The 27,166-nt window shown below is 47.0% G+C and overlaps 1 protein-coding gene across 21 annotated transcripts in view; it reads right to left on the bottom strand.

Annotated features, from left to right (window-relative positions):
* Nucleotides 1–27,166, bottom strand: part of LOC119374220 (MAP/microtubule affinity-regulating kinase 3) — a 209,561-nt gene that overhangs the window by 94,789 nt on the left and 87,606 nt on the right. For 15 of the 21 annotated variants that reach the window (XM_049420462.1, XM_049420461.1, XM_049420467.1 and 12 more), the window contains exons 3-7: nucleotides 12,608–12,706; nucleotides 5,340–5,372; nucleotides 3,821–4,045; nucleotides 2,131–2,718; nucleotides 956–1,055 (exon numbers count right to left, since the gene is read on the bottom strand). In XM_049420462.1, the coding sequence (XP_049276419.1) occupies nucleotides 956–1,055; nucleotides 2,131–2,718; nucleotides 3,821–4,045; nucleotides 5,340–5,372; nucleotides 12,608–12,706 (1,045 nt within the window). Of the gene's footprint in view, nucleotides 1–955; nucleotides 1,056–2,130; nucleotides 2,719–3,820; nucleotides 4,046–5,339; nucleotides 5,373–12,607; nucleotides 12,707–22,119; nucleotides 22,838–27,166 lie in introns of those variants that run through there. The other 6 variants (XM_049420470.1, XM_049420459.1, XM_049420465.1 and 3 more) reach the window with 5 other exon arrangements.

The following is a 27,166-nucleotide window of genomic DNA, read 5'->3' as shown; positions in this document are numbered from 1 at the left end:
TTGCAACACATACAATGGATGCATTCTGTACACCTCCTCGTAGTTGATATGGGGTACCGAGATCTTTCTGATGGTTAGCAAACACAAGTCCGTTGAAATTAACAGAACTTCCTGGATCAACATTTCCTACCGGTGTGGGAAAGCTCTGTACAAGCCATTCGAGATGGCAGTCAACTGTCATGAACCATTTTGAGCTATGGCAGCTGAACATTACTATCACCGAAAATTCAAGTGAGAAAAATTTTCAATCTACTGCAATGAAATCACTCAGTTACCAGGCTTACCTGCAATCGTAACAGTGACTTAATTCAAACTCCAAAACAAATCTGGGGCTACTCCACGCTTAGAAAACTACTATAAAGCGATTGCACATTTCACTTTCACGTAATTATGAATAACAGGCATTCCAATCAGTCGTTTCTTGTCTGCATTTCTATTTAAGCTGACGGTTCATTTAGGCACACTGACAGCATAATTAGGTACTGTTGCCAGTAGCTTCTGAGTATGAATACAGTTACATGCGACAATTGCTGCCATTACAGTTGCAGCCTTTGGACACTAGAATATGCTAGGAGAGAAAGATTGACAAGGTGAAAGGAGTTAACAACAATTGCAGGCACACATGTGCACAGTAAATGTGACACAGTAACAGCTGCATGACATCATCAGACACATTGGGAAGTTGGGATGCCGTGATTATGATTCAATGTTAGCAATGTGATGGGACTGAAATAAACCAAGCTGGACAATCAGATGAGGTTCGCTTTGAACAAACAGGACTAGTGCATCACTGGACGACACTGACAGTTCCCATATGCCACAAATTCCACAGACAGCTCATAGGAAGGTTTCAAAGCAATCACGCAGTACTGAGACAAAATGCTTCAGAGGATGTGATTGTTAGTAGCCGTGGAAGCACAAGCCAAAGCTTTAGCCACAGAGGACAAAACCTTACCTATCCTCTTGGAGTCCCCGAAGTCTGTTTCAGGCTCCAAGTAAGGTTTCAGCTCATCGTCTTCGTAGCCTATGTTCATCCACTTGTCTTTCATTATCACCTGTTGAAATAACATGCACAGTCATTGGAGACGGCATTCAGAGCCTGCGCAGTACCGTATACGTTGCAGTGTTTCTCGAAAGCTAAAATTTTAATGTCTCTATGCACTGCTGTACAATGTGAGGGTTCATAATTTTCAAAAAAAATTCAACAGTTTCAAGGCCCTGACAAGAAAGCCATGGTGCCTCACAGTGTGAAACAAAGCCACCTCATCAGACAAGCCAGCTTTTTGCTTGCTGCACACAGGAGGAAAAAAAAGTTTCCTCAGTCTTTTTTTAATAAACCACCACCGGACTGGCATGACTTAGAAGAAATGTTGGTGTTACGGTTATTCTTGGCTTGCATAACTGTTGTGGTCAGATACACATATAATAAGGTTAACTAAGCATAGCTGAAAGCAACATTTGAGGATTTCTAAGCACTTCGCGAAACAAGTCAAGGATCTAAAAACGAAAGTTTAATGTTCTGTAAGGCAAGGGACCAATATGAACTTCCGATTTCACAATAACCACATTTCGTTACATAATATAACGTGCAAGAGGCAGATGCTGAGAAGACATATAATACAATATCTGGGGTTTTACGCCCCAAAACCACCACATTATTATGAGATGCCGCAATAGAGGGCTCCGGAAATTTCAACCCCCTGCGGCTGCTTAACAGGCACCTAAATCTAAGCACACGGGCCTCTGGCATTTCGCCTCGATCGAAATGCGGCCACCGCGGCTGGGATTCAATCCCGCGACCTTTGGGACGGCAGTCAAGCCCCACAATCATAAACCACTATTTCACTGCGGCAGGTAACACCAGAGAACTCATGCCACATTCCTGAAAATGCAGCAAATAGCTGAGGCGCATTATGTAGTTGATACTGTAGTCCAGCTGATTCGCTCCGACTGTACTAGCCAACACAGAATTCTATGTGTTGATTGTGTAGATACGAAGCAGTATATTTTCAAGCAGGCTTTAAGAAATTATGACTTGTTTTAAGCAATGCAGTAATATCATACGGAAAAACATGTAGCCATAAGGTAAGACAGTGAAGGTAAGGTAAGACAACGAGTATGCGGTCGTACCTCGAGCGTGGCTCGCTTGGCAGGGTTGAGGACGAGGAATTTTTTTAGGAGGTTCTCGCAGTCGGTGGACATGTAGAAGGGGATGCGGTACTTGCCCCTGAGCACCCGCTCGCGCAGTTCCTTCAGGTTGGCTCCGTCAAAGGGCAACGACCCGCTCACCAGCGTGTACAGGATGACACCCAGGCTCCAGACGTCCACCTCGGGCCCGTCGTACTTCTTGCCCTGGAAGAGCTCAGGTGCTGCGTAGGGCGGGCTGCCGCAGAATGTGTCCAGCTTCATGCCGGGCACAAACTCGTTGCTGAAGCCAAAGTCTGCAATCTTGATGTTCATCTCGCCGTCGAGCAGCAAGTTCTCGGCCTTGAGGTCACGGTGGATGATCCGCTTCTGATGGCAGTACTGGACGGCCGACACGATCTGGCGAAACTTGGCGCGTGCCTCTTTCTCCTTCATGCGGCCGTGGGCGACGAGGTAGTCGAAGACCTCGCCCCCACTGGCGTACTCCATGACCAGGTAGAGGGTCTTCTCTGTCTCTATCACCTGGTACAGCTTGACTATGTTTGGGTGGTCAAGCATCTTCATGATGCGAACCTACACGGAATGTAACAGAAAGTGAATGTGCAATCAAGACGACACAACATGGCAAACTCAAACTCAGAATTGTGGCGATTTGGGCCTGTTGGTTGTACATCAGAAACGATTAGTAGCACAAGAAACACAGACAAAAGAAGACAGGAGACGAAATATGAGCGCTAATTACGAACAAATGTTTACTGAACACCACAGTATAAATACGTGTGATGTTCAATAAGCCTTTGTTGGAAGTTAGCGCCCGTATGTCCCCTTGTTTTCTTTTGGTTCTGCGTTTCTAGCACTACAAATCGTTTCAAACTAAGACCAAGGAAATACGAATTGCCTAAACAATGAGTGTTCGAACTTTCAAATAACTGTGCAACATACATGACTGCGCAACATACAATCAAACATTGTGTGTCAACTACTTATTGAAATTTCCCCAAAACGCGTTAAAGGGAAACTAAAGGCAAATAAGAATTTATGTCAAGTGAAAGGCCAATGCTTCAGAACACTTAAAACGTGATACGCAGCAGCACTTTAGTAAGCGAGATATTAAGGTGAATGTTGGACAGGATTTACACCACCAGTGGGACATTCTGAAACACAAGCCCGATGACGTAGTAAAGCCTCTGTACTCAAACTACCCATGAGAGAAAAGAACATTTCCATTCATTACAAGACAATAAAATGCAATTAGTGCATTTCAGTCTGTTTCATGCAAAAAAGAACTTCATGACGTTGAGAAGAAGTTACGTTTTTGCCAGGCTTTGCTCCACTAAAGCCCCTTGCTCTGTTGCACTGGCTGTCAGGCAGTAAAGCGAGTAAAGAGCGAGTATGGGTTCGTCAGAAGGCTGTTCTAGGAGGCAGGCAACTTGAATTGTGCTAATGGTACGCATACCACTAAAAGGCGATCTTGTTTGAAACTAAACATTTCCTTGGCACAAAACAAGCACTACAACGTTTCTGGAATGCCAATTCAACAATCCACGTTGACTTATTATTTGCCTTTAGTATCCCTTTCAGTACATGTGACTCCGCAATGGTTACTTTAAAAAATGGTTCATTGGTTAGCTGTTTGAGATAGCTAGTGCAAAATGGTCCTCATTCCAAACCTCACCTCTCGGAAAAGTTTCTGTAGACTCGACGGGTTCAGCTGCGTCTTGTCAATGATCTTGATGGCCACCTCTTTTCCCGTAGGCACATGCTTGGCCAGCTTGACCTTGGCAAAGTTGCCCTTGCCAATGGTCTTGAGCAGTCGGTAGCGGCCAATGTGCGGCTCCTCGGAGGTGCGGCTGCGTGGCGCCGACGTCGTGCGTGGCGCAAGCACCGACACCTCCTCTCCCTAAAGCACAGGGAGGTGTGGAGGACCGTGCCATTCAAAACACTGCACGCATCACAACTTGCAAGCGCTACGGTCATACTTGACAAAATGGCTTTGAAACAGACAAAGAGAGGGGGAGTACACACGCAAGCACCGTTTTGTCAAGCATGAGCATTCACCAACTAAGCTAAGCTTTCCTGCCACGAGTTAAACATGTATCACCCCATTTCGGTGCTACCTCAATCATTGACCCAAACTAGTATAGCTTTGCACATTCCAGTTGGAACACAACATGCAGCTATATGTAAGATTACCACAGAAAGCAACACAATAGCCCACAAACAGCCTCTGTGAACTAGTTTTACATACTTATAACAGCAGTATGATGAAACGGTGCAAATCTAAGCTATGCCACGTTTACCACGTACAAGAATGAGGAGCTACCCAAGAAACACCCCGAAGAATGGTATTCGAGAAACCAAACATGCATCGCCACCACGGAAGTAATGTACAAGAACTCACACATGCAGGCAGTAAACTTTTCACAGTCTGCGGCAGTGTGTGTTAACAAGCAGTTGACTACTTTTGATGTCAGTGTGCTAAGTGCTGAAACTAGTCGTGATAAAGGCAAGCCCCTTGACAATTGAAAGTAGTTCTGCAAGATGGACCATCATCTGCGTGTTACAGCACCGTTGTTACAAGAAAGTGCTCTTTGTTGAGAGCAATTATTTTTCCCAAAAGCAACGCAGATGCAGGTTTCAAAGGAAGCAGATGCCAATGCAAAGCCAGAACAAGCATTTGTGTGGACGATGCTTACAGGTGCATTAACATCGGCAGCATGCTGGATGTTCTAGTATTAGAAAGTGGCCCCTCCGTTCACAGAAACGATATAGAACCCATGATTGCAACAGAAGCTGTCTAAATATATATATATATATATATATATATATATTGCAATACCTCTAATGACACAGAGAGGATAAGTTTTTAGAATGAAACGTTTACCCCACAGAAGCTTGCACTGGATATCAGTGGAATCTGTTGACTCCTGACCTAAGCCCCTACAATGGAGCAAAGAAAAGCTTAAAAAGGCTTAAAAACCAATTCCAATCACCAAAAACAAAAAAGTAAACCTAACCAACAAGACGACAGCGTCCAGCCATTGCAACGTGCATGCCTCACAGCGTATGCCAGCCAGCCACGCAAGCACCATTTCCAGCACTCGCTGAACAGCCAAGACGAAAACGTCACCGACACCACAACAGACTACAACAACCACCACCATCATAGTTGAAGCTACAATGAACACACTCACCGTAGGGAGTTTAGGAGACTTAAAAATTGGGCCCTGAAAACAACAGCAGGGGTTAGTCAGCAAGCCACGCCTCATTCGGTTGGTTAGTCGTGTTATGTGAAACAGTTCCATTCCAAGAGGCTGTGCACGACGCTTGGGGGGGTGGCTGCCCTCTGAAGGAAGGAAGCCTGATAAGCTCTATCCATGAGAAGGGAAATCGCCTGACAAGTTAAGTACACAGTTGAACACAAAGTGACTGCAAGGCAGCGACAACAGCTCGTCCACTTAGCGGCAACTGCCACCATTATTTTGGGATGCAACAAGCAGTAACAAGGCTGTCCGACAAAAAGGCACTGCAAAGGTTGCTCCTAATTAACTGATCTATCGAATACAATATCCTATTGTGACTGATCTACGCCACAGTTACTGTCACTCCTTTGAGTTTTCGTCAACTTCGTCACTTCTTTGTCACGTCTAGTTCCAGTCCTATGCAACAGAGGCCGCATTTCCTGCACGCCCGGCGTGGTCAGTTTCGATATCGCCCTTACAATTAAATTTGATGATGAATATTTCGAATTACATGCAACTTTCACGATTTCTAAAAAATGGGTATGCCATAAATTGGCATGCACTACAACTTTCTAACATATACAACTGCCCTCAAGTCAATAACTAAAACGTTAATTACAAGTTTTTGCTAATTAGTCAAAACAATGTCATTTTAACTGCAGCAAAGTAGTTCCGCCTCCTACGTAGAGTTCATGTGTGAAAACAATGTGAGCCTGGCTGTCACAGGATTTTTATAAAAAATCAGTATCAAACACGGCACTGTAAACTCAGTAGCTGTAGCACAAAAAATTTTTAACTCACAAAAAAAAAAAGAAGTCAATTTCTCCATTGTGCAGAAAGACTTAAAGCACACCCCACTGTTTGTGCATTTTGTGCATTTGCTACTAAAATTCCTCTAAGGAACTGTCAGCATTAGCATTTGTAAATAGTGTTTATGTATCATGCGACTACATTCTTCCAACTTGGTGTTGGACTTGGTGCAACTGCCAGTGAATGCACCCTTTGTTTTCACCTGTCATTAACACACTAAGCACCGACACTTTATGAGATCACTGAAGGAGAAGTTCTTGTTCCTGCTCAAGTCCCTAAAAAAAAGAAAAAAAAAACCAAACAACAACCAGGCCTGCATGAAAAGCGCAGCACAGTCACAGCGAAAGCTAGAGAAATGGCCTCTTTCCAAAGCTCATTGTTAACACTCTAGTGGAGACTAGACTACGGCAAGTACACCTGCAGGGTACCCATTACACTGTAAATCAATTTTGATGATAAGTACGGAAGTATCCACTATGCCATTATTCAGCATTCTGTGGAGAAGCAAGGTACCCTCTATGCTTCTGTAAGGCATTATGTGCCCTTTGTTGATGCTGTGGCTGATGAATTAAGGCTGAGCCCTTTGTAACGGGTGGAAAGCTTTAAACCCCCCACTCGTTACACAATTTGCATTGTGCGGTGCCTGGTGTCATTTACTCCTCTACCACACTAAGTTACATCCGTTTAGATGATTGTTTGCCCGACATGACACCTGTACAGGGTCTGTTTGTGAAGGAGTTTCAAGCACTGGAGTGGCCCTGTGGTAGAATACTCGACTGCCAATAATGAAAGAGAAGGAAAGAGAAGAAGGAAGAAGTGGAGTTGGATTCTGGGCTAAGCCTTCCGCGACCATCCATCATCCCGCCTTGTAAAATAAACATCTCTCACCGTAACAGAATTGGTGGAGAGTGCTGGGTAACGCATTGGAGCCCCGAGAAAGTACGGCGGAAGACAAACCACTGGAGCTTCGCCGAAGCCGCAGACTCGCAGGACTTCCGCCACTGCCAAGCATGATGAACACTGACGGTGACATCCCGCCGCCTCAGCCTAGCACCCCTGGACAACACTACAGAGAGCCACGCCCGTTCTCTGGGAAACCTGGAGAGGACGTCGAAGAATGGCTCAAGCACTACCGACGGGTGAGTCTTTATAACCACTGGGACACTGCCAGCCAGCGGAACAATGTACCACTTTTCCTTGAGGGAACCGCGTTGATGTGGTACGAGAATCATGAGGAGAATTTGACAACGTGGGCAAATTTCGTCGACGAGATCAAGAAGTGCTTTGGCGACCCGACCATGAAAAAGAAGCGGGCCGAGCAGACGCTGAGCCAACGTGCTCAAGTACCAGGCGAGACGTGTACCATGTACATAGAAGAAGTCCTCAAGTTATGCAAAAGTGTGGATCCAGTCATGACTGATGAGGATAAGGTGGGGCATCTCCTCAAGGGAATTGCTGAGGATATCTATCACTACCTCATCGGCAAGGATGACTTGCAGTCGGCGAATGACATAATCCGACACTGCCGGACGTTCGAGGCCCTTAAAGCTCGGCGTATTTCGGCAAAGTTCGGTCGACTCCCCAACGTCACCACTGTCGCGAGCATCGACGTGGGCCCTCCGTCCAGTGATCTGGCGTCAACTATACGACAAATAGTACGCGAAGAACTCGATCGACGGGACGCTGCTGCTACTTCGACAGCACATGTCCGCGGTGCTTTCACGCCGTGCGGCCCCCTGCCTGTATCCATCAATGCTGCGGGCTTCGACGACGCAAGGACGCCGGTACAGTCGCGTCGTCATACTCATATTTATGAGCCGCCAAACGACGGCATCATGAGGTCGCCCACCGACATCACAGCGTGGCAAGATCATCCTGCTGACTGCCTTCAGCAGCGTGTGGTGCGTGAAGCGCCTGTGTGTTTCCACTGTGGCGTTCGTGGACATATAGCCCGCTTCTGCCCGGAGCGACGTCGGGCGCCTCTACCGCAGTATGAACGACCCCCTGCATCCTCACGTCGCACAAGTACACGTGGTGACTATCGCTGGCCACCGAACAGCTACTACCGAAACGACATCCAACAGAGCTACCGCAGCGATTCGCCTGCTTCTGTGCGGAGTGTGACGCCACCAACCTCCCGCCAGCGTCGATCACCATCACCAGGTCGTCGGCGTCTCACCTCTCCTCCGCCGGGAAACTAGGCGCCGCGGCCGATGGAGGTGAGGTCGCCGGACATTTTTCACTGCACGAAGATATGCCTCCACCAGTTTCCATGTTGCAGAATAAGGTCCGTGTTCTTATAGATGGTGTTTCCACTTCAGCTTTAGTCGACACGGGAGCAACTGTTTCCGTTATGAGCAGCGATTTTAAGACTCGACTCGGTCAGAAAGTGATGTTCTCTTGGGGAACCAACACAACGTTTCGTGCAGTGAGTGGGGAACCATTGCGCCCAGTGGGAGTGTGCACTGCAACTGTTACTTTTGGCGCAAAATTGTTCCAGGCAGAGTTCGCAGTTCTTGGGAATTCTACTCATGACGTTATCCTGGGGATCGACTTCCTGAAAGAATGCGGAGCCACCGTGGACTGCGCTGCCGGCGAAGTTTTACTGTCTGCTTTTTGTGAGGAGGCCACGCGCGGCCAACAGACAATTGCTGTCGTTGATGACATAATTCTGCCGGCGCAGTCCATAGTTGGAGTGCCTGTTGACGTCTGTGGTGTCGCAGCGGATAAAATTGATGTTATTGTTGACCCGATCCAGCTGAGCTGTGCCAAGAAGGATGTGTTGGTACCGCGTTGTGTGATTTCTGCGAGCAGTGGAAAATCCGCGCTATGGGTGATCAACTCCTCTTTCGAGCCGGTTGTACTGCCTAGTGGAATGCGGCTGGCTGTGTTTGAAGTAGACCCAAGAAGTAACGTCAACATCGCGGTCATTAGCGACGACAACAAAGATGCATCCCATGTGGCCCGCCCCAGTGATGACATATTTATGGGCATGGTGAACAAGTCGCTATCGCCAGAGAAGAGACAAGCGTTAGTTAGGATTCTCTCCAACCATGCATCCGTATTTGATTTCGCGCTGAATGGCCACGGAGTTTCTGCACCACCTTCACGCACTCGCCATGTGATTGATACTGGTTCCGCCCATCCCATCCGCCAGAGACCGTACAGGGTATCTCCGTCTGAGCGTAAAATTATTGCTGAGCAGGTGGAAGAAATGTTAGCAAAGAAAGTGATTCAGGAGTCATCTAGCCCCTGGGCGGCGCCTGTTATACTTGTAAAGAAGAAGGATGGTTCCTGGAGATTTTGTGTAGATTACCGGCGGCTGAACTCTGTCACAAAAAAAGACGTATATCCGCTTCCCCGAATTGACGATGTTATCGATTGTCTGCACTCTGCTTCGTATTTTTCTTCTGTAGACCTGAGATCTGGATATTGGCAAATTCCCATGCACTCTGCCGACAAGGAAAAAACAGCGTTTACAACTCCAGACGGTCTATTTGAGTTTAATGTCATGCCATTTGGTTTGTGTAATGCTCCTGCCACATTTGAGCGCTTTATGGACACAGTTCTCCGTGGCTTAAAATGGGAAATATGCCTTTGTTATCTTGATGATGTCGTAATTTTTGGCCGCACGTTTGAGGAACACAATCGTCGACTTGACGTTGTTCTCACGTGCCTTGAGAAAGCAGCACTTACCTTGAATTCAAAGAAATGCCATTTTGGTGATCGTGAGACTATAGTTCTTGGACATCTCGTAGACAAGCACGGCGTTCGACCTGATCCCCATAAAATCACCGCAGTCAGCAGCTTCCCTCAACCACGCTCGCTACGAGAACTTCGAAGCTTCTTGGGCCTGTGTTCATATTTCCGGCGCTTTGTTCCTAACTTCGCTGATGTCGCTCAACCGCTTACTCATCTGCTCAACAAAGCCGTGCCTTACCAGTGGACGAAAGAATGCGAGTCATCGTTTTCTCAGCTGAAGTTTCTACTCACTTCCGGGCCTATTCTTCGCCATTTTGACGCATCAGCCCCAACTGAGATGCACAGTGACGCCAGTGGAATTGGTATCGGCGCAGTCTTAATTCAGCGTCACGGAGCTGTCGAACATGTCATTGCCTACGCAAGCCGTTGTTTGAGTAAAGCTGAGCGCAATTACACCGTTACAGAGCAAGAATGTCTGGCGGTCGTCTTTGCCGTGCACAAGTTTCGCCCGTACATCTATGGCCGCCGATTCGCTATCGTCACAGACCACCACTCACTCTGTTGGCTCACTGGTCTCCGTGATCCTTCCGGCCGTCTTGCACGTTGGGCCTTACGTTTGCAAGAATATGACTTTGATGTGTGCTTCAAGAGTGGCCGCCGTCACGCGGACGCTGACTGCCTGTCGCGACTTCCCCTTCCCACGACTGAATGTGACGCCGACAATTTAGACGACTGTCTGGCAGCTCTTGACTCACCGTTTCCAAATTTGCCCACCTTCCATGCTGAACAACGCAAAGACCATAGTCTGGCTCCTTTTCTCTCATCTGCCACTGATAAGCCGCATCAGTCCCCTTTCGTTATACGGAATGACATTCTTTACAAGCGAAATTTTGCTGCACAGGGGGCCCGCCTACTTTTGGTTGTCCCAAAGGCTTTGCGACCCAACGTGCTGCAAGCTATGCACGACGACCCAACGTCCGGACATATGGGATTTGCCAGGACCTATCGCCGCACACTGGAACGTTTTTACTGGCCACGCATGCGTCAAGATACAGCTAAATACGTCGCGAGTTGTGAGCAATGCCAACGATACAAACGTCCAACTAGTGCGCCGCCGGGACTTCTCCATCCCATACCGCCTCCGTGTTTCCCCTTTGAGGTCGTAGGTATTGACTTGATGGGCCCTTTTCCGCGATCGATCACTGGGAACCGCTGGATTATAATCTGTGTTGACCACCTCACTCGTTATGCTGAAACCGCAGCCATCTCTGCCGCAACGGTCGATCACGTTTCGGACTTCATGCTACGCTACATCATCCTCCGGCATGGGTCGCCTCGCGCGATTATCAGTGACCGTGGCCGTCAGTTCGTCGCCGACGTCGTAGAAGAGCTCCTCCGCCGGTCTGCTTCCCAGTTTCGTCACGCCACTTCGTACCATCCCCAGACCAACGGACTGACTGAGCGCGTCAACAGGACGCTCGTTAACATGCTTGCTATGTACGTTGACTCCAAGCACAAGAACTGGGACGCTATTTTACCTTTTATGACTTACGCTTACAACACTGCGCTGCATGAGACCACCGGTTTTAGCCCGTTTTACCTTCTCTACATCCGCCCGCCACGCACTACTCTTGACACCATTCTCCCGTTTTCGGATCAGGAAACGCCACCTCTTGCAGAGACCCTCTGTCACGCAGAGGAAGCAAGGCGCATCGCACGTCTCCGGACTTTCGCATCCCAAGACCGTTCGAAGGCCCGCTACGATAAGCGACATCGACATGTCTCGTACAGTGAAGGAGATATGGTGTGGCTGTGGACTCCATACCGCAAGCGTGGCTTGTATCAAAAGTTTCTGGCCCGCTACACAGGTCCCTTCGTCGTTTTGTCGCGCCTTAGCGACGTTACGTACGTCGTCTCACGACTCACATCAACCGGCCGTCGCTCCAGAAGAACTGACGTCGTGCATGTCGCCCGTTTGAAGCCATATCACGCGCGACACTGATTGACTCGCCCGGTGGGCATCGTCTGCAACGGGGGAACTGATACTGGACTTTCGACGAAGAGTGAAAGAGAAGAAGGAAGAAGTGGAGTTGGATTCTGGCCTAAGCCTTCCGCGACCATCCATCATCCCGCCTTGTAAAATAAACATCTCTCACCGTAACAATATTAATATGTCGGGTTTAACATCCCAAAACCACGATATGATTATGAGAGACGCTGTAGTGGAGGGCTCCGGAAATTTCGACCACCTGGGGTTCTTTAACGCGCACCTAAATCTAAGTACACGGGCCTCAAACATTTTCACCTCCATCGAAAATGCAGCCGCCGTGGCCGTGATTCGATCCCGCAACCTTCGGGTCAGCAGTCTAGCGCCGTAACCACTAGACCACCGTGGCGGGGCAATACTCGACTGCCATGCAGTGGGCCTGGGCTCATATGCTGCTTGAACCCTGTTCCCCATCCCCCTCATTGTAAGTGACAGCTGTTACGGACACTGGCGATGGTAATGGACAACTACGCCACTGGAATAGGGTGCTGTTGTGATGTAACCGCTTTCGCTGTAAACACAAAGAGAACAGAGAGAAACTATGGCCTGCTCAACCTGGCAATGCTTATGGGTGGAATTATCATACAACAGTTGAAAAAGAATCTCCTCGAGGAGAATAACTACAGTGATGCAGTGGTGGCCAGTACTGAATCCGACTTACCTGGTCGGTCGTGACCGACTCATGGACGGTCTGCAGAGGCGTCCGCACACTGGACATGGCGACTGTGAGGGGGCGCAACTTTACTGTCCCTCTGTGAGCCTGGACATGTGAGAGAGAGATCGAAATCGGCCATGAGCAAGCCACACAACAAAGAATCACTCGTGCGTCATGACCGCAATTGTATGCTAAACAAATCGCCTTGGCAGCTCATTTGAACATCTCAAGTTTCACATGTATCTAAGGGATCTCCAAACAATACAAAGTACGCCTGGGTACAACATGTGCATTCTGTCATTACACACTGACGTATTTCCTTCTGCTGTCGTATTAAACCGAGAACGTGGGGTTAGTCAAGCTGTCCTTAATGAAGCTTTTCGTCCCTCTCTCAACTACTGTCAGTGACAGCAGTTGTCGACATGTCGATGCGGACATGTTTTGCAGCATTGCAAAATATGTCAACACTGCCAAAGGCATATGCTCATTTCAAGTTCTTTGTGGGGATTACCATGTGTACTGAGCATGCAATGTCCAAGAAGTATATCAAATTATGATTTTTTCATTCGTTCATCGAACACCGAGCAGGGGAGTGGGGGGCTACCCAGTAAAATGACAATAAATTAAAGGGATACTGAACAAAATTTTCGCCGCCGAGATAAATGGCCCAATTCAAAGATTGGGTGCTGAAATTTGTTGAAACAACCTTCATTTCAGCCAGAGACTAGCAGAAAATAATGAATTTATTGCATTTTTCGCAAATTAGCGCGCCTAGCGGTCGCGCCGCGAACTAGAGAGGAAGTGACGCAAAACTCGGCGGATACTGACTCGCCAACCGTGCTCGCTGCAAAATCGCTTACCAATCGCCATCGCAAGCCGCCACCCGCTGCCGCGCGTCTCTCTCAAAACGTGTTCTCACGGTCGGGAAGGTGTCTTGAGAGGAGAGGTGGAGAAAGGGAAGTGGCAGGGCAGGAGAGAGCGGGCCGGTTGCCCCCCTCTTGCTGGAGCATTTGACGTCACGGCCGTCGGCAAGCGCACTGGCGTGCAGCCGCCGCGCTCTCACAATCCACTAAAAATACGGCCAACTAATCGAAATTACGTGAAATAAACGCCGTTTATAGGAACAGTCGTGTCGTCTTAGTCGAATGCAAGTGTTTTCGTAGCTTTTACAAATTTTTGTTCAGTATCCCTTTAAGCATAACAAACTACACAGAAGGCAAAACAAAGAATTGTGTACACTGGAAGGGGAAATTAAACACTATACAATTGTAGCTGCAGATAAAAAAAATTAGTGGTGCCGCATTAGTGGTGCCAAGTGTGAAGAAAGTGCAAAGCTGGCTGGCCTTCTTTGTTTCTCTTTTTTCTAACTCTTTCTTCCTCTTTTTCTCTTTCAGTTTTTTCAGTCTTTTGTGTGTATGCTTATTTCTATTTCTTTCCTTCTCTCTCTTTGAATTTCTTGCTTCCTTTTTCTATCTATTATTTCTTCGAAACAGTAATCAGAGACTCCAAATCTGCCATCATCCAATTTGCCTGTGGCAGGGTGTCTCTCTTCTTGCCTTTCTTTCTCTCTTTCTCGTTCTTTCTATGCTATGCTATGTACAGCCAATTCTTGCCTAGAGGTGGCTGCAGTGGCACCCAAACTGTTGCTCAGTGATGAAATCTCAAGAATGGCTGCTTCCTTGCTTAGTGTACCTAAATATAAGTCAGCAGATAGCCACTTACTCTACAATTTGTATCATACTAAAAATTACAACTAGCAGACAATATTGGATTGCAACGGCTTTTGAGTTAACTCCCTGTGAAATGCCTGGGCAAGAATGAAAACGCTGTGCAAGTGTGGAGAACTTCCATGCAACTGCAAGAAGTTCACACACTTTCATGTTCTCAACACGCACATTTCTAGAAACACCAGTGCGAGCTTCGAGTGTGTTGCAGTTTCTTGTGCGAACGAATTCTGATGCCAATAATTGAAGCTAGAATGCTTTACCAAAAGTGTTTGTTGCTTACTATGCCACTACCTTTTTAGGTACAAAGAAAGCATCCATAGCAAGTCTGCCTAAAAGTTTGCCTAAACCATGCTTCCCTGATACTTGTGTACTCACTACATGTCATGGTGAAAAACATTTCTAGTAAATACCTGGTTTAGTAACAGCAGTAAGAAAAAATAGCCAACCCCTATCACACACAATAATGTATTGCATGCAATATAGGAAGGAGTTATGACCTGCAGTTGTCATGCATGATGCCGTCACAGGTTCCTCTAACTCGAGAGGAAGAGCCAGCAATAACTTGCCAGACACATACCGAAAGGACAACGCCCTTCAATGAACATGCTTGTGTTCAACAGCCAACACGGATGAATGAGATTATAATCAATGAACTGATGCACATGTACATTAGGAGCTGCTTTAACCCAGAAGAGGAACGTGAACATAGCAAACCCTTTGGTTCTCAAAATTTGCGCAAGACGGTTCGTGGGAAAAGAACATTTCGAAGACCTCTACGCAGAAATCCTGTCTTTCCACATTCACACTGCTTGCGATACCAGCGCTTTCAGCAGAGCACCCTCCCGCCTAAACGCACAATCTTCAACCGGGAACAAGGTGAATGAAAACTTGGAACTGCTTCCCCTCGCCGCTCTTACTACAAAGGACAGGCAATTGTGTCTGCTGGCACTCCCCTATCTGATACCTGCCGACTGTTTCTTGGCAGCACACGTGCACACGTTAGTTGGAATCCGCCAGGCTTAACCAGCAAAGAGAAGAAAGTGGGTGGACGAAGGAAACCGAGAAATGTTTAGTGTCAAAAGCCCCTGCTTCACCAGCTTTCGCGTGAATTGCAAGCCAGTTCAAGGAACGCGGGAGGCCTGGCGTGGCATTCATCTTTCAGAGTCTCTGCCAGACCAGCGGGAGCCGCACTTTATTTATAGACTCGCCGTGGTCGTTGCGGAAGGGCCACGGCCAGTGGAACGGCGGCTGCTGCAAATGTTGGCCCAGTCACCTTGGTGCTCAATGGCCCGATTCACTCTCAACAACTCTCTCACTAGGTGCTAATAAGGATACACTGCACAAGTTCACAAATGTATAATTACTTTTGATTAGCTTTTACATAACCGTAAAAGCTAGCCACATACTCAAAGGGTCCCTCCAGCAACACTTTTCTACGTAATCATCGAATGGCTTCATTAAGGAGTTTATTACCTCACGAATCGACTGCCGCAAAAATGTTTGTAATCCGTCAAGTACGAGTGCAGTTACAGAGATTTGTTGCACGCTGTAAGCGCTTTCTCCCTTCTCCTGTCCCGACTAGCACGATGGAAGCTAAGAAGGGAGGGATGAAGTTGCATCATGCACGCGTCATGGCTGCGAGTCCTCTTTAATTTTTATTCCCTTCGAAGCGCGGCTTACTTGCAGTGTGATTACGAGCGCGTGCGCGGGCACATTGCCCCATCTCACAGCAGCCGCGGTAGCTATGCAGCTCACTATGCTCAAATCAGCCAATGGCTGTGGGCTTTGGGTTTACGGCATCATTCGTCGAGAGAACGACGAGCAATTTCTAGCAGACTGAGAATTTGCTTTCCCCGAAGCATTGAAGAATAAGAAACGGTGCCTCAGGTTGTGGTGTCAACAAATCACAAAGGTTTCGAGTGTGTGCCAAGATTACATATTTGTGAGAGCATGTAGTGCTTATTCTGACTTGCAAAAAACTTGGTGCAATTACTCTGGTGTGTTCATCTAGCAACCATTATTCATGTTTTTTTCCAGTGTAACATTTCCCCCTAGAAAATTGCCTTCGGGCGATTTATAGTATCATAAATAAATTCTTTCAAGCACAACTTATTATTTAAAACAGATTTACCAGTTCCTTAATCACCCATTGTCTAACATATGTATCAAAGTTAGTGAGCTGAAATATAACCGAAGCTAAAGCTTTCTTCTAAGCTTTCTTCCAAGACGTAAACAAGCCTCAATCTGTCATTCGACCTAGAGAGCGGCTAGAAAAGCAGAGGCCTTTAACTATGCTAACTAAATGCCACAAAAACTGCTTGCGACATTCAAACCACACCTTCCTGACTGTGTTTGCGATGCTGCGAGAGGCCTTTGAAGGTCATCAGCCTTCAAATCTCTGCGCTTTTCGTAGATGGTATCGTAGAACCGGAAGCAGCAGCTGTCCAAGCAAGGGCTTGCAAACAGAAACGTAAAAGATTACAGCAAGAATTGACTGCTGTCAATCAACATCAACACAAACAGCAATAAGGTGATAGGGTGACATTGTGTTGGCATTGTGAAGACGCACTGAGAGCCAACGCATTGGCCTGCATGAAGCAATTTCTTCCTTCCGTACTGTGGAGAATGCGTCAAGTGTCTGAACACACCTGCTTACACACCAGGGCATTCTTAAAGGTGTTCCCTTCAACTTAATCAGGCATGTGCCCAACACGTAGTTAGGGCATCGGGTTATGGTAATAGAGGTCCAGAGTTCAAATCCCACCCTCAGAACATTTGTTAACATCTTTATGTATTTTTATCCGGCATAGATATGGGCTTTGCCAACATCAACTGCGCATTGCAAATGAGTTCTGCAGAATCCTGCGAGGTGGTAGAAGATTTTATGAAAGGGATTTGGTAGAACAACGGCCCCAGAAAGGCATTGGTCCAGAGTTCAATCCCCCGAAGCAAGACAAATTTTTCTTCAACTAAGAAAATTTCCTTTCTAAGAAATCCGTATGCATTTTCCTGTGGCTTCGTACGACGAAGAGGTGGTTGTCAATTATCCCTTTCATCACTTTCGCACTGGTGTGAAGGCACTCGTGATTAGAGGATGTCACGGGAGTGTATGATGTGACACCGGAAGCAGGATTGTTCACTTGTCCCGAACCCCTAAAGAACTACTATCCAACTAAAGAAAAGCTTTCATTTTAAGTAGCACGAGGCCAGCAGTCTTGAGCCAACAACAGCACTTTTGGAAGATTGCTTCCACCTAGCTAGGCACGATCCACCCAAGCAGAGAGAGTCCCACAAACACAATGCCTGTCCTGCGAGGGAATCAAGATAGCAGGCCAGTGAAGAGGTAGTGGTGGCTGTCTGTTATGGAGAGGCAACAAGGTGAGGCCTGTACATCAATCGGGTCGGCCAGAGACGGAGAGAGCGCGATAGTGCTTTCAGATAACCAGCACAAGCCTTGACTGAAGCCTTTCTTTCTCCCACTCAGCATGGACTTGGCTCTTGATACTTCGCGGGAGGAAACGCGATAAGCACATCGTCCGTTCTTCCATTTGTTCTGGCAATATGCAAAAGAACTGCGCCACGGAAGCTGTCCAATTTGGTTTGAACAAAAGTGCGTTTCATACGTTTCCATTTTCTAATTTTCTTACATTTTCAGGTTTATCCCAATGGTCCTTTAGTTCTATGCCAATCTATGACACTATACTCAGTTACAACCTAAAGAAAAAGTCAGCTCTGCGCACAGCCATTGCTGTTCCTCCCACAGACAGAATTTGCATAAATGCTCGATCCAAGAGCGCTTACTTTTGAGACATCAAGCACTTCTTGAGTGTTTCAGATAATTGACTGCCATACAGACGGGTTTTAGGTCGGAAACTTGAACGTCCTGGTAAAATTCGTCGTGCGATTCTGACATCCCTGCTTGGCCAAATGTAATGTTTTATGTAGTAACAACGAACCTTAAACTCTTAATATGCATGCTATTTACATTAGACGAGAAAAAGTACTTGCTATTCCAGCAGAAACCAGCTAGCACTACTGTTTTTCACAGGTGAATGGCAGGCGCGCCATGGATTTGTGGGCTGAGTTTACATGTTTTCTTATGTTGTAACTGAGTATAAAGGTTTGAAAGCAAGGAAAAAAAAAATGGCGGTTCACAGCTAGCCAGGCTATGCCAACCCATACTTTTCAATAATTGCAAACCTACCAGTAAGCTGTAGACAAGGTCAGGTGTTCTGACATATTTGACTGAATCATTTGTCCTTTAACTACCAGGCCAGACTCTGGCTCACAAATCCCGCAAAATGCACAATAACTTTCCCATTGTGCAAGTTTGGCTGAAAACTTTCTTTTTGGCATACTATTATCTTTGCAATAAACATTGTGGTCACCAGCTTTCCTTTTTGAATGTTTTTCCATTGTGGCTAATGCAAAAATTCAGTTTCTCTCTCTTCCCAAATTTTTCTGAATGAATTCTTGGGTTTGATGTGGCAAAACCACGATTTGATTCATTCCATCACGTGTGTGAGAGAAACAAGGAGGGGGAAAATATAATTCTTACCACTTCAGCTTTTAAATGTGCCCCTAAATCTAATTGCATGATTGTTTTTTTACATTTTGTTGCCATCAAAATGCGGCTGCCATGGTTGGGAATCAAACACATGCCCACGACCTTGACTGTGCAACACTTTAGCCACTAGGGGCTCGGATTTCCTAATCTGGCCAATTCCCTTAAAACTTCAAATGGCTGCATACACTCCGAAAATGCAAATAAGCCAGGATGAAACTCGAAGTCTTGGACTAAATGTAGACCTAGGGTAAAGATTGGTGTATCATGCACTAAGGCACAACAACACTGTCCTGTGCCAATTATGAACCCACTGCAGTTGGCATGCAGCACCGATTTAACCTTTCACTGGAATGATGTGCCGGAACTGCAGGATACGTAAGTAGATTAACAGAATAATAGGAGACAGGTAGGTGTGACGAGCTTGGTGGCATCCGCCATTACCCTGCTTCAATTATAGTCGGTTACAACCTAAGAATAAATACAAGCTCCCCCCCCCCCCCCCCCCCAAAAAAAAAAAAAACCGCGGCATGCTTGTCAATCACCTATCCACGAGGGTCATGCAAGCTGGTTTCCTTTCGAACTGTAAGTACTTTTTCTGCGCTAACGTAAACACCATGCATATTGAAAACTAAAGGTTCGTTGTTCTTACCTAAGATATGAACTTTGGCAAAGCAGTGATATCAGAACCTCTGATAAAATTTGCCAGCACGCTCATGTTTTCGACTTAAAACGAGCGACACGAACACATATCTGTATGGGTACATTAACAATCTGGAACACGCGGAAAACGCTTGACGTCACGGAAATGAGCAAATGTGATTGGACGGAACGCATACACAAATTCTGCCTGGGTGGGACCATAGAGTTTCCTACAATACTTACTAGAGGGAACTCTGGCGCTAGTGTCTATGGGAGCTGCAATGCATCGCGCTTCAGCCAGCATGGGAATCATGGGTAGTACACGGATTTGTCTAAACTTCGTTCTTTTGGCTCCGTTTGGCTCCGCGTCGCCTGCATCCGCTTTGTCGCAAAACGAAGTTGAGCAAAAATCAGCAGTTTCACTTCACCACTTTAACTTCTTTAGGCTCACCGATTCAAATCTGGTCACGAAGTTCACAACGATCCATTCTTTTATCCGAAAGAAAACCAAAACATAGCAATAAACAAAGCCACAAGTGCGTTCGAAGCCCACAAGCACGAAGACTAGGCAAATCCGTGTACTACCCATCATTCCCATGGTGGCTGAACGATCGCAGCGCCAGAGTTCCCTCTAGGTCATTTTAGGAAACTCTATGGGTGGGACAGTGATGGCTGTGGGTGTAGTTTGCACTTATTTTTAGGTTGTAGCCGAACTCCATCCATCGCAATATTTATGACAGAAGCTTTTGGTTTCTGATAGGCGACGTCAAGTTTTTGCAAAAGCGCGTCTAAATACTGCGACAGCGCTTGTAAACCTGCTCGCAGTGCGCAGCATCAGCAAATATCCCGTACACCGAGATTACCAGGGGCCATTTCCGATGAGCACCGGAACCGGAGAACGCGAACATCGACAGATAAGAGGTTGCCGGCGCTTACGGAAGTGAGCCGACATACTGTTCGCCAGGCAGAAGAAGAAAAAGGTGTTCGCAGCCGTCAAAACGACCTTGACGGGGGGGAACTCGGGAGCGTACACCTGTTAGTTCATCCAACACACACATCCGGACACCGAAGCCACCTCTCAGATTACATCGAAATGCGGCTGCAACGGCCGCAAACATCGCTAAAAAGGAAGCGATAGGGCCACATAGGGCGTAGTTTTCTTTGTGCAACGACTGGATGGGTGTAGCAGGGGGTACGATAGACCGCACAGTCTTTTTCGCAACACATTACATCACGTTTGCAACTGGGCGTATTCTCCGAAGAACTTCACAAGTGCCGCCATTTTGCGCAAGAAACCGGAAAAAGGGAAAACGACAGCCACACCTCTGTGGTTATCCACTAGCGAACACGCAACGCGAGAAGTTTTGAGCCAAATTTAAAGAAAGGCTGATCCGCGGTGGCGCACGGATCTTCGCTGTCACCGTGCCCTCCGCGGCGTCGCGTCGGTTTTTAATGGCTCGCCGCAACTGCACTTTGGCACGGAAAGCAGCTTGTTCGAATTTCGGGGTTTGCGGAGCCAGGCAGTTTGAAAAACACAGCGCGGGGACACTGGTTAAAGCGGCCGCAACAGAAAATAAATCGGGGCGGCTGGTGGTATCTCCGGCTAGGCCTACCTTGCCTGCTGCCCTCTTCGGCGGTTACCACCCCGCTCCTTCTCAGCGAGCCAGCTGTGAGCAGCGGCGGCGGCTTCACCGAACGAGCTCGCGTTTTTTTAGCCGTTGCCGGATTCGAATAGGCAAGCACCGATCGCGCACCTCTTCCGTGCGGTCGCCTGCGAGCGAACCTCCATAAAACACGAAAATGCTAACGGGCGAACGTAGTCTATCGTCCATGAACGGTATCTGGGAAGCCAAGGTGCGCACCCCTAGCGAGTCCTTCGCTTCCGACGGCTTCGTAAAACGTTATCGCGATGTAAAAACGACAAGCGAAATATCTTTGTATGAGATAGGATTACGACCTACGAAACCGTACAAAGACGAAACACTTCGGTAGAATCGGAACGAGAAAAAAGGTGCGTTACGAATGAGCTCACAAACAAAAGCGGCGCACTGCTATGCGCCGGGAGAGAGCGCATGCAGGTCGCTGTTCTATCGGCAACGTCGAAAGCGCGACAGCAAAACGCGGATTCTCGTGCGTCCAAGACACGAAAACGCGGTGCCGGATACGTATACAAGATGAAACGAAAGCCACGGCACCCCGTTCGTTGCGAGCCCTAACCGGTGCTGGGTTGCCCGGCGTGTAGTAAAATGGCGAGGACGAGTTTCGGGCGTAGCGTAACGCCCAACACCGCAATCGTTGCGAAGGCAAGGGGGGTCGGCGGAAATTGTAGTACACATTCCGCCAGAACCGAGACGACTGTTGGCTGAATGGTTTAATCGAACGAAACGAAAGGCCTCGATGACGCACAGACACCTTGGTCGAGCGGAGCACCGAACACCTCCACCTTGACAAGCACAGCTTCGCCTTTTTCTTTGTTTTTTTTTTAATTTCTTTCCCTACACCTGACGCCCTGTCCGCAACTACGGAGACGGGTGCGGCTGCAGATTTCCCCTCCAAATGAAAAAAAAAGGAGGCGCCCGACCTACCTACCTCGGCAGGCAGCGGCCGAGTCGGCGAATCTTCACCACAGTCGCCCTTCGCGCGGTCGCAGCAACAAACGATGCAGCGCTGGAGACTCGCGCACAGGCATTATTATCCCACCAAGGCGTGTGCCTCCGCAGTAGCAGCCTCGGAGTCGTCATCCAGGTTTGAAACGACTGTCTAGCGGCTCCCGGCAGATGAAGCAGCACTCGGGAGTGTCGGTTTGGGGGGTGGCGGGAGGGGGGGGGCGAACGCGGAACCACACCACCGGCTCACATGCAGCACACACCGATGGCGGCGGATCCGGTGCGGACGGTGCCGACGTTGTTCACGATGCCGGCGGCGCGCTCAGACGACGGTGCAGGGGCGAGCGACTTTTCCGGTCCCGGGCAGCAACACGCTAGGCCTAGCGCCACCGCTGCTGCTGCCGCCTCGCAACCCATTACGGGGCTATCGTCCACGAGGGGGAATTCGGAGGACGCCGCCGCCGCGCACAGAGTTTTCTCGCATCGGCACACGCACACAAGACTTCTTTCGGCGACCCCGCAGCTCGAGTAGAGGCGCACTACTCCGCCAAAATGAATGGATAAAAAATAAAACTACACACAGCCCGAGCGTTCTGAAGAAACGGAAAAGAAAAACGGAGAGGCAGTCCGAGCTCTCGCACGGCGATCACATTGATGCTGCCATGTCGCACAATATGGCGGCCATCTAATGCGAGAAAACAAAAAAAAACCGACATAAAAGAAAAAGAAGCAAAAGGCAAGAACGGGAGCTGCTGCGCTGCGCGCCGTGCGCAGATTGGCAGGCCCGGATTGTCGGCTGCGCGCCGCGTTGATTGGTCACTCGCTATGAGTCAGCGCCATCACGTGACTCAAACACGCCGGCAGCAGCCAGCCATCGCAGCCAGCGGTGCAGCAACAAAAGGCAAGCGGCCGAATGAAAATATAAGCAGTACGCCAGTTACAAAGGACGCGGCTGAGCGCAGTGGCTCAGTGACGCGAAGTGCACGGTGCGAGAGCGCGTTTTTGTGCGCTCGGCTTCTCCCGGCTGCAACAGGTGACTTGCAAAGGGGCCGAGGTAGACGCAGGTCGTCTCATGAGTTCGCGAGACGCGCAGTTCCACTCGCAAATCTTGCAATGCAACGTTTGAAGTTGGACACCTCCAACGTGTCTGACCACGTTGCAACTGGCCTCTGTGAGCATATATTGGAGACCTACATGGCAGCGAAGTGACAATACTCAGCTAGGTGCAACTATCGGTTTCGCTGGGAGCCTGCTATTTTACACAGCCCTCGCGTTCTTTTGTTAGGTGCTCGCAAACAAGCGTTGGGCAACACCTTAAAAACATTTCGCGTAGTGGGGGCTTGTTGCTAACTGTTCTTGCTACATCGCCGCCCAGCAGGTGGATGGTGTAAGATAGGGTGAAAGCGAAACAACAACAAAAAAAAGTTACTTTCGAGCGAAACCACTCCCACGAGCGCACAGCGACTGGAACGGTGGCGCCATCTGCCGTTCAAACGAAAAAACGGTAAATCGATGGTCCACGGCTTCCGAGATTCTCTACGCTCAATCTCGGCGCTTAAAGGCCACGGCTTGGAAGCGGTTTTCGAAAGATGCACCCAACGTTATAAACGTTGGCTGCACCTGCCACATTCGGCGAATCACTGATGCCGAGCGACAACTCGTGGAAGGCGGATGTTCAAAGAGCTAAAGTGCGGACGGCTGGCTGCCTTTCAAGGAGATTCTAAAGTGAAACAATGAATTAGTTTACACTTATACTCTGAAAACTCTATTGTCGTTTATTCGCCACCAAAGGTTTATTAATAGATCAAACAACCGATGTCAAAAGTTTCACTTTAAAACTTCCCGCTCAAATCTATCTATGGTGACGTCACGGATTTCAAAGTGTTTGTCTCGTATTCTGTAACTCGGTATGTTAATTTTCTGGCTCCCTCAAAAGACAATGAACTTCATTTTTACCGATCAGAAATAATGAAGGCACTGTCAACGCCGTGGAAATCTGTGACGTCACGGCGACTGATGCGGGATCTTCAAGTTGGATCGCCACTCGCATTTTCTATTCGCGCGTTTTCTCGCTTACCAAGTGTATTCTCGCTGCAAGCGTGGTAATTTTTTGGTATTGTGAAAGAGTAATTTACTAACACCAGAAAAATCGTTTTTCTCTTTCACTGTCTGTCCCGCGCAATGTCCGAGCACCATTGAAGGATAATCCCTCTATGAGTTCCCGAGGTTGGAGTTGATAAGAAAAGGCGTAAAACTAAATGCGCAGACCGTCTGGAAACATCCGGCGGAAAGTTCCTAAGACGTGACGCGTAAATGCTCGAGATAACAAGACTCGCTATCGGTACCTGCATAACCCGCAAGGTGGTTTCTACTCGCCTTAAATGCCCAGTGATTTTGCTTATCTTTTATCGAGTGATAAAACTGGCTGAGTATTAAACAGTTTGACAAGCTTCACGCGCGCGTAGTACGCGACAGTGCAGAAGTGAAAATAGGATTTTCTAACGAAATACTGAAGAAATCAAAATAAACCCAACACTGAATGCGAAATTACTTGGTGATACCACACACCCCCGCCACGGTGGTCTAGTGGTTATGGCGCTCGACCGCAGACCCGAAGGTCGCGGGATCGAATCCCGGCCGCGGCAGCCGCATTTTCGATGGAGGCGAAAATGCTTGAGGCCCGTGTACTAAAGAAACCCAGGTGGTCGAAACTTTAAGGAAGCCCTCCACTACGGCATCCCTCATGATCATATCGTGGTTTTGAGGCGTTACACCCCAGATGTTATCACTAAACACACGAACATATGGCCGCAACACTCACTATCAGCGATCACGTGTTCAGAAAGCGGGTGTAACGCTGATATTAGGGAGCTTTCGAATAGCGTACGCAAAGATTTGCGTTGGCTTTTCGCGTAACTGCGCATGCGTTGTACGCAGTGACGGAAATAGCGGGCCGCTAACGCTAACTTAGCGTACGCTATTCGAATATCGTGGGTACAGCGCAACATCAGAAGGAAAAGAAAACGACACACAGGAAAGAGCGCTGACTTTCAACTAGACTTTATTGAAGGTGATTCGGCCGCTTTTATACATGGTGCAGGTGCTCTATAACACGTGTGATAGTATGTATGATTACGCTAACTTAGAAAAGAATATTCTATATCGGATAAGTGAAGAGAAGGTGTACTAATGCACACCTTCTCTTCACTTATCCCATATAGAATATTCTTTTCTTAGTTAGCGTAATCATACATACTATCACACGTGTTATAGAGCGCCTGCACCATGTATAAAAGCGGCCGAAGCACCTTCAATAAAGTCTAGTTGAAAGTCAGCGCTCTTTCCTGTGTGTCGTTTTCTTTTCCTTCTGATGTTGCGCTCTACCCACGGTATTCAGCATGAACCAACTCGCCCAAGTCAAGCTCTTGTTGACGCTATTCGAAAACTGCCTATTGTTAATCTCGCCGATATCAGAAACTACTGTATCCTGGGGTCGGCGCTCGTGTATTAGTATTAAAGAATTGCAAGGGTGTACATACATTTAGACGTACGTTAATGAACCCCCAAGAGGTCAAAATTAATCGTCCGCCACTAAGGCGCCCATCATATCATGCAAAACCAGAGTATCTTAACCTTAAAGCATACACATACAACCTTTCTGATGCGGTGGAGCGGGTTATCAGTCGTGGATAGCACACCAAACCATGCAGTTACTGCGCTAATTAAGCTATAATGTAACGGTGGTCGTAAACCCGCTAACGCTCGCAAAAGAAAAAGAAAACATTCACCCGTAAACACCGCAGACGACGAGCGATGGCCCCAGAAAAGCGTTGGATCATCGGTCCAGCAGGAATTTTTTCTTTCAGCTGCGAAGCATTTCAAGAAACCCGTAAATGTTTCCCTCGTACTATTTTTGCGGACTGTTGTTGTTGTCATTATTATTATTATTATTATTATTATTATTATTATTATTATTATTATTATTATTATTATTATTATTATTATTATTATTATTATTATTATTATTATTATACTGTCCACAGAATACAAAGTCTCTGTAATGCTTATTTTCTTGATCTTAGCGTTTTACATACTACTATATATAGCATGTCATTGTTTGATACGAATTTTGCAGCGTTTTAACACAGATGCCGCACACTAGAAATTATTCCCTTCGTCTTTCAGCCTGCCTCGCGCATAGTTGTATATATGCAGTTTTATCTATCATTGTCCTTCAATATTTCTCGTGTTGTGTTATTGTAATATTCTTGTCCTGTCGTGCTGATTTTTTGTTTGTTGATGCATTCTTGCTATTTGTACTATCTTCTGTAGGCTGCCTCTATTCTAATGTTTATTTTTTAGTGTTTTCATTATTTATTTTTTGCGTGCGCCAACACAAAGCCCTTACGGATGGTCCTGGGCACGTTAAATAAAATAATTTCTTTTTAAAGATATGTGTAAGTGCACAAAAAAATTATATGTGCGGACATAGTGCTTATGATTATTTTTTATTTCCTTATTCTTTTATTCTTCCTAATTTCCTTGTCTTTGTCATGATGACGGAATAGCCGGCTCTAACGTAGCCTATCTTCCCATATTTTTAATATATAAATACAAAATTATTATTATTATTATTATTATTATTATTATTATTATTATTATTATTATTATTATTATTTGCGCATAGTTGTATATGTGCAATTTTGTAACGTTTTTTTATCCCTGATATTTTATTATGAATGTTTCCTTTGTTTTTTTGTTGTTGTTATTTGTTTTTTGTTTTTCGTGCGCCAGTACAAAGACCTTACGGTTGTTCCTGGGCACATTAAATAAACGTTTGATTGATCGATTGATTATTATTATTATTATGAAGTTAAACAGGGCAAAGCATTACACCCCTTGAAAGGGTGTAAACAGCATCAAACAATTTTATTTGAGTGAGTTGGCTCATCTACAATATAACTTGAAACAGCACGAAAGGACGAAAAACAGGCCCAAAAGAACAACCAAAACAACAAACTTGGCA

Source organism: Rhipicephalus sanguineus, chromosome 11 (assembly GCF_013339695.2).
Source record: "Rhipicephalus sanguineus isolate Rsan-2018 chromosome 11, BIME_Rsan_1.4, whole genome shotgun sequence".
In the NCBI taxonomy this organism is placed as follows: Eukaryota; Metazoa; Arthropoda; class Arachnida; order Ixodida; family Ixodidae; genus Rhipicephalus; species Rhipicephalus sanguineus.
Note: the sequence above shows the minus strand (reverse complement) of the source record. Positions and strands in the feature narration are given on the sequence as shown.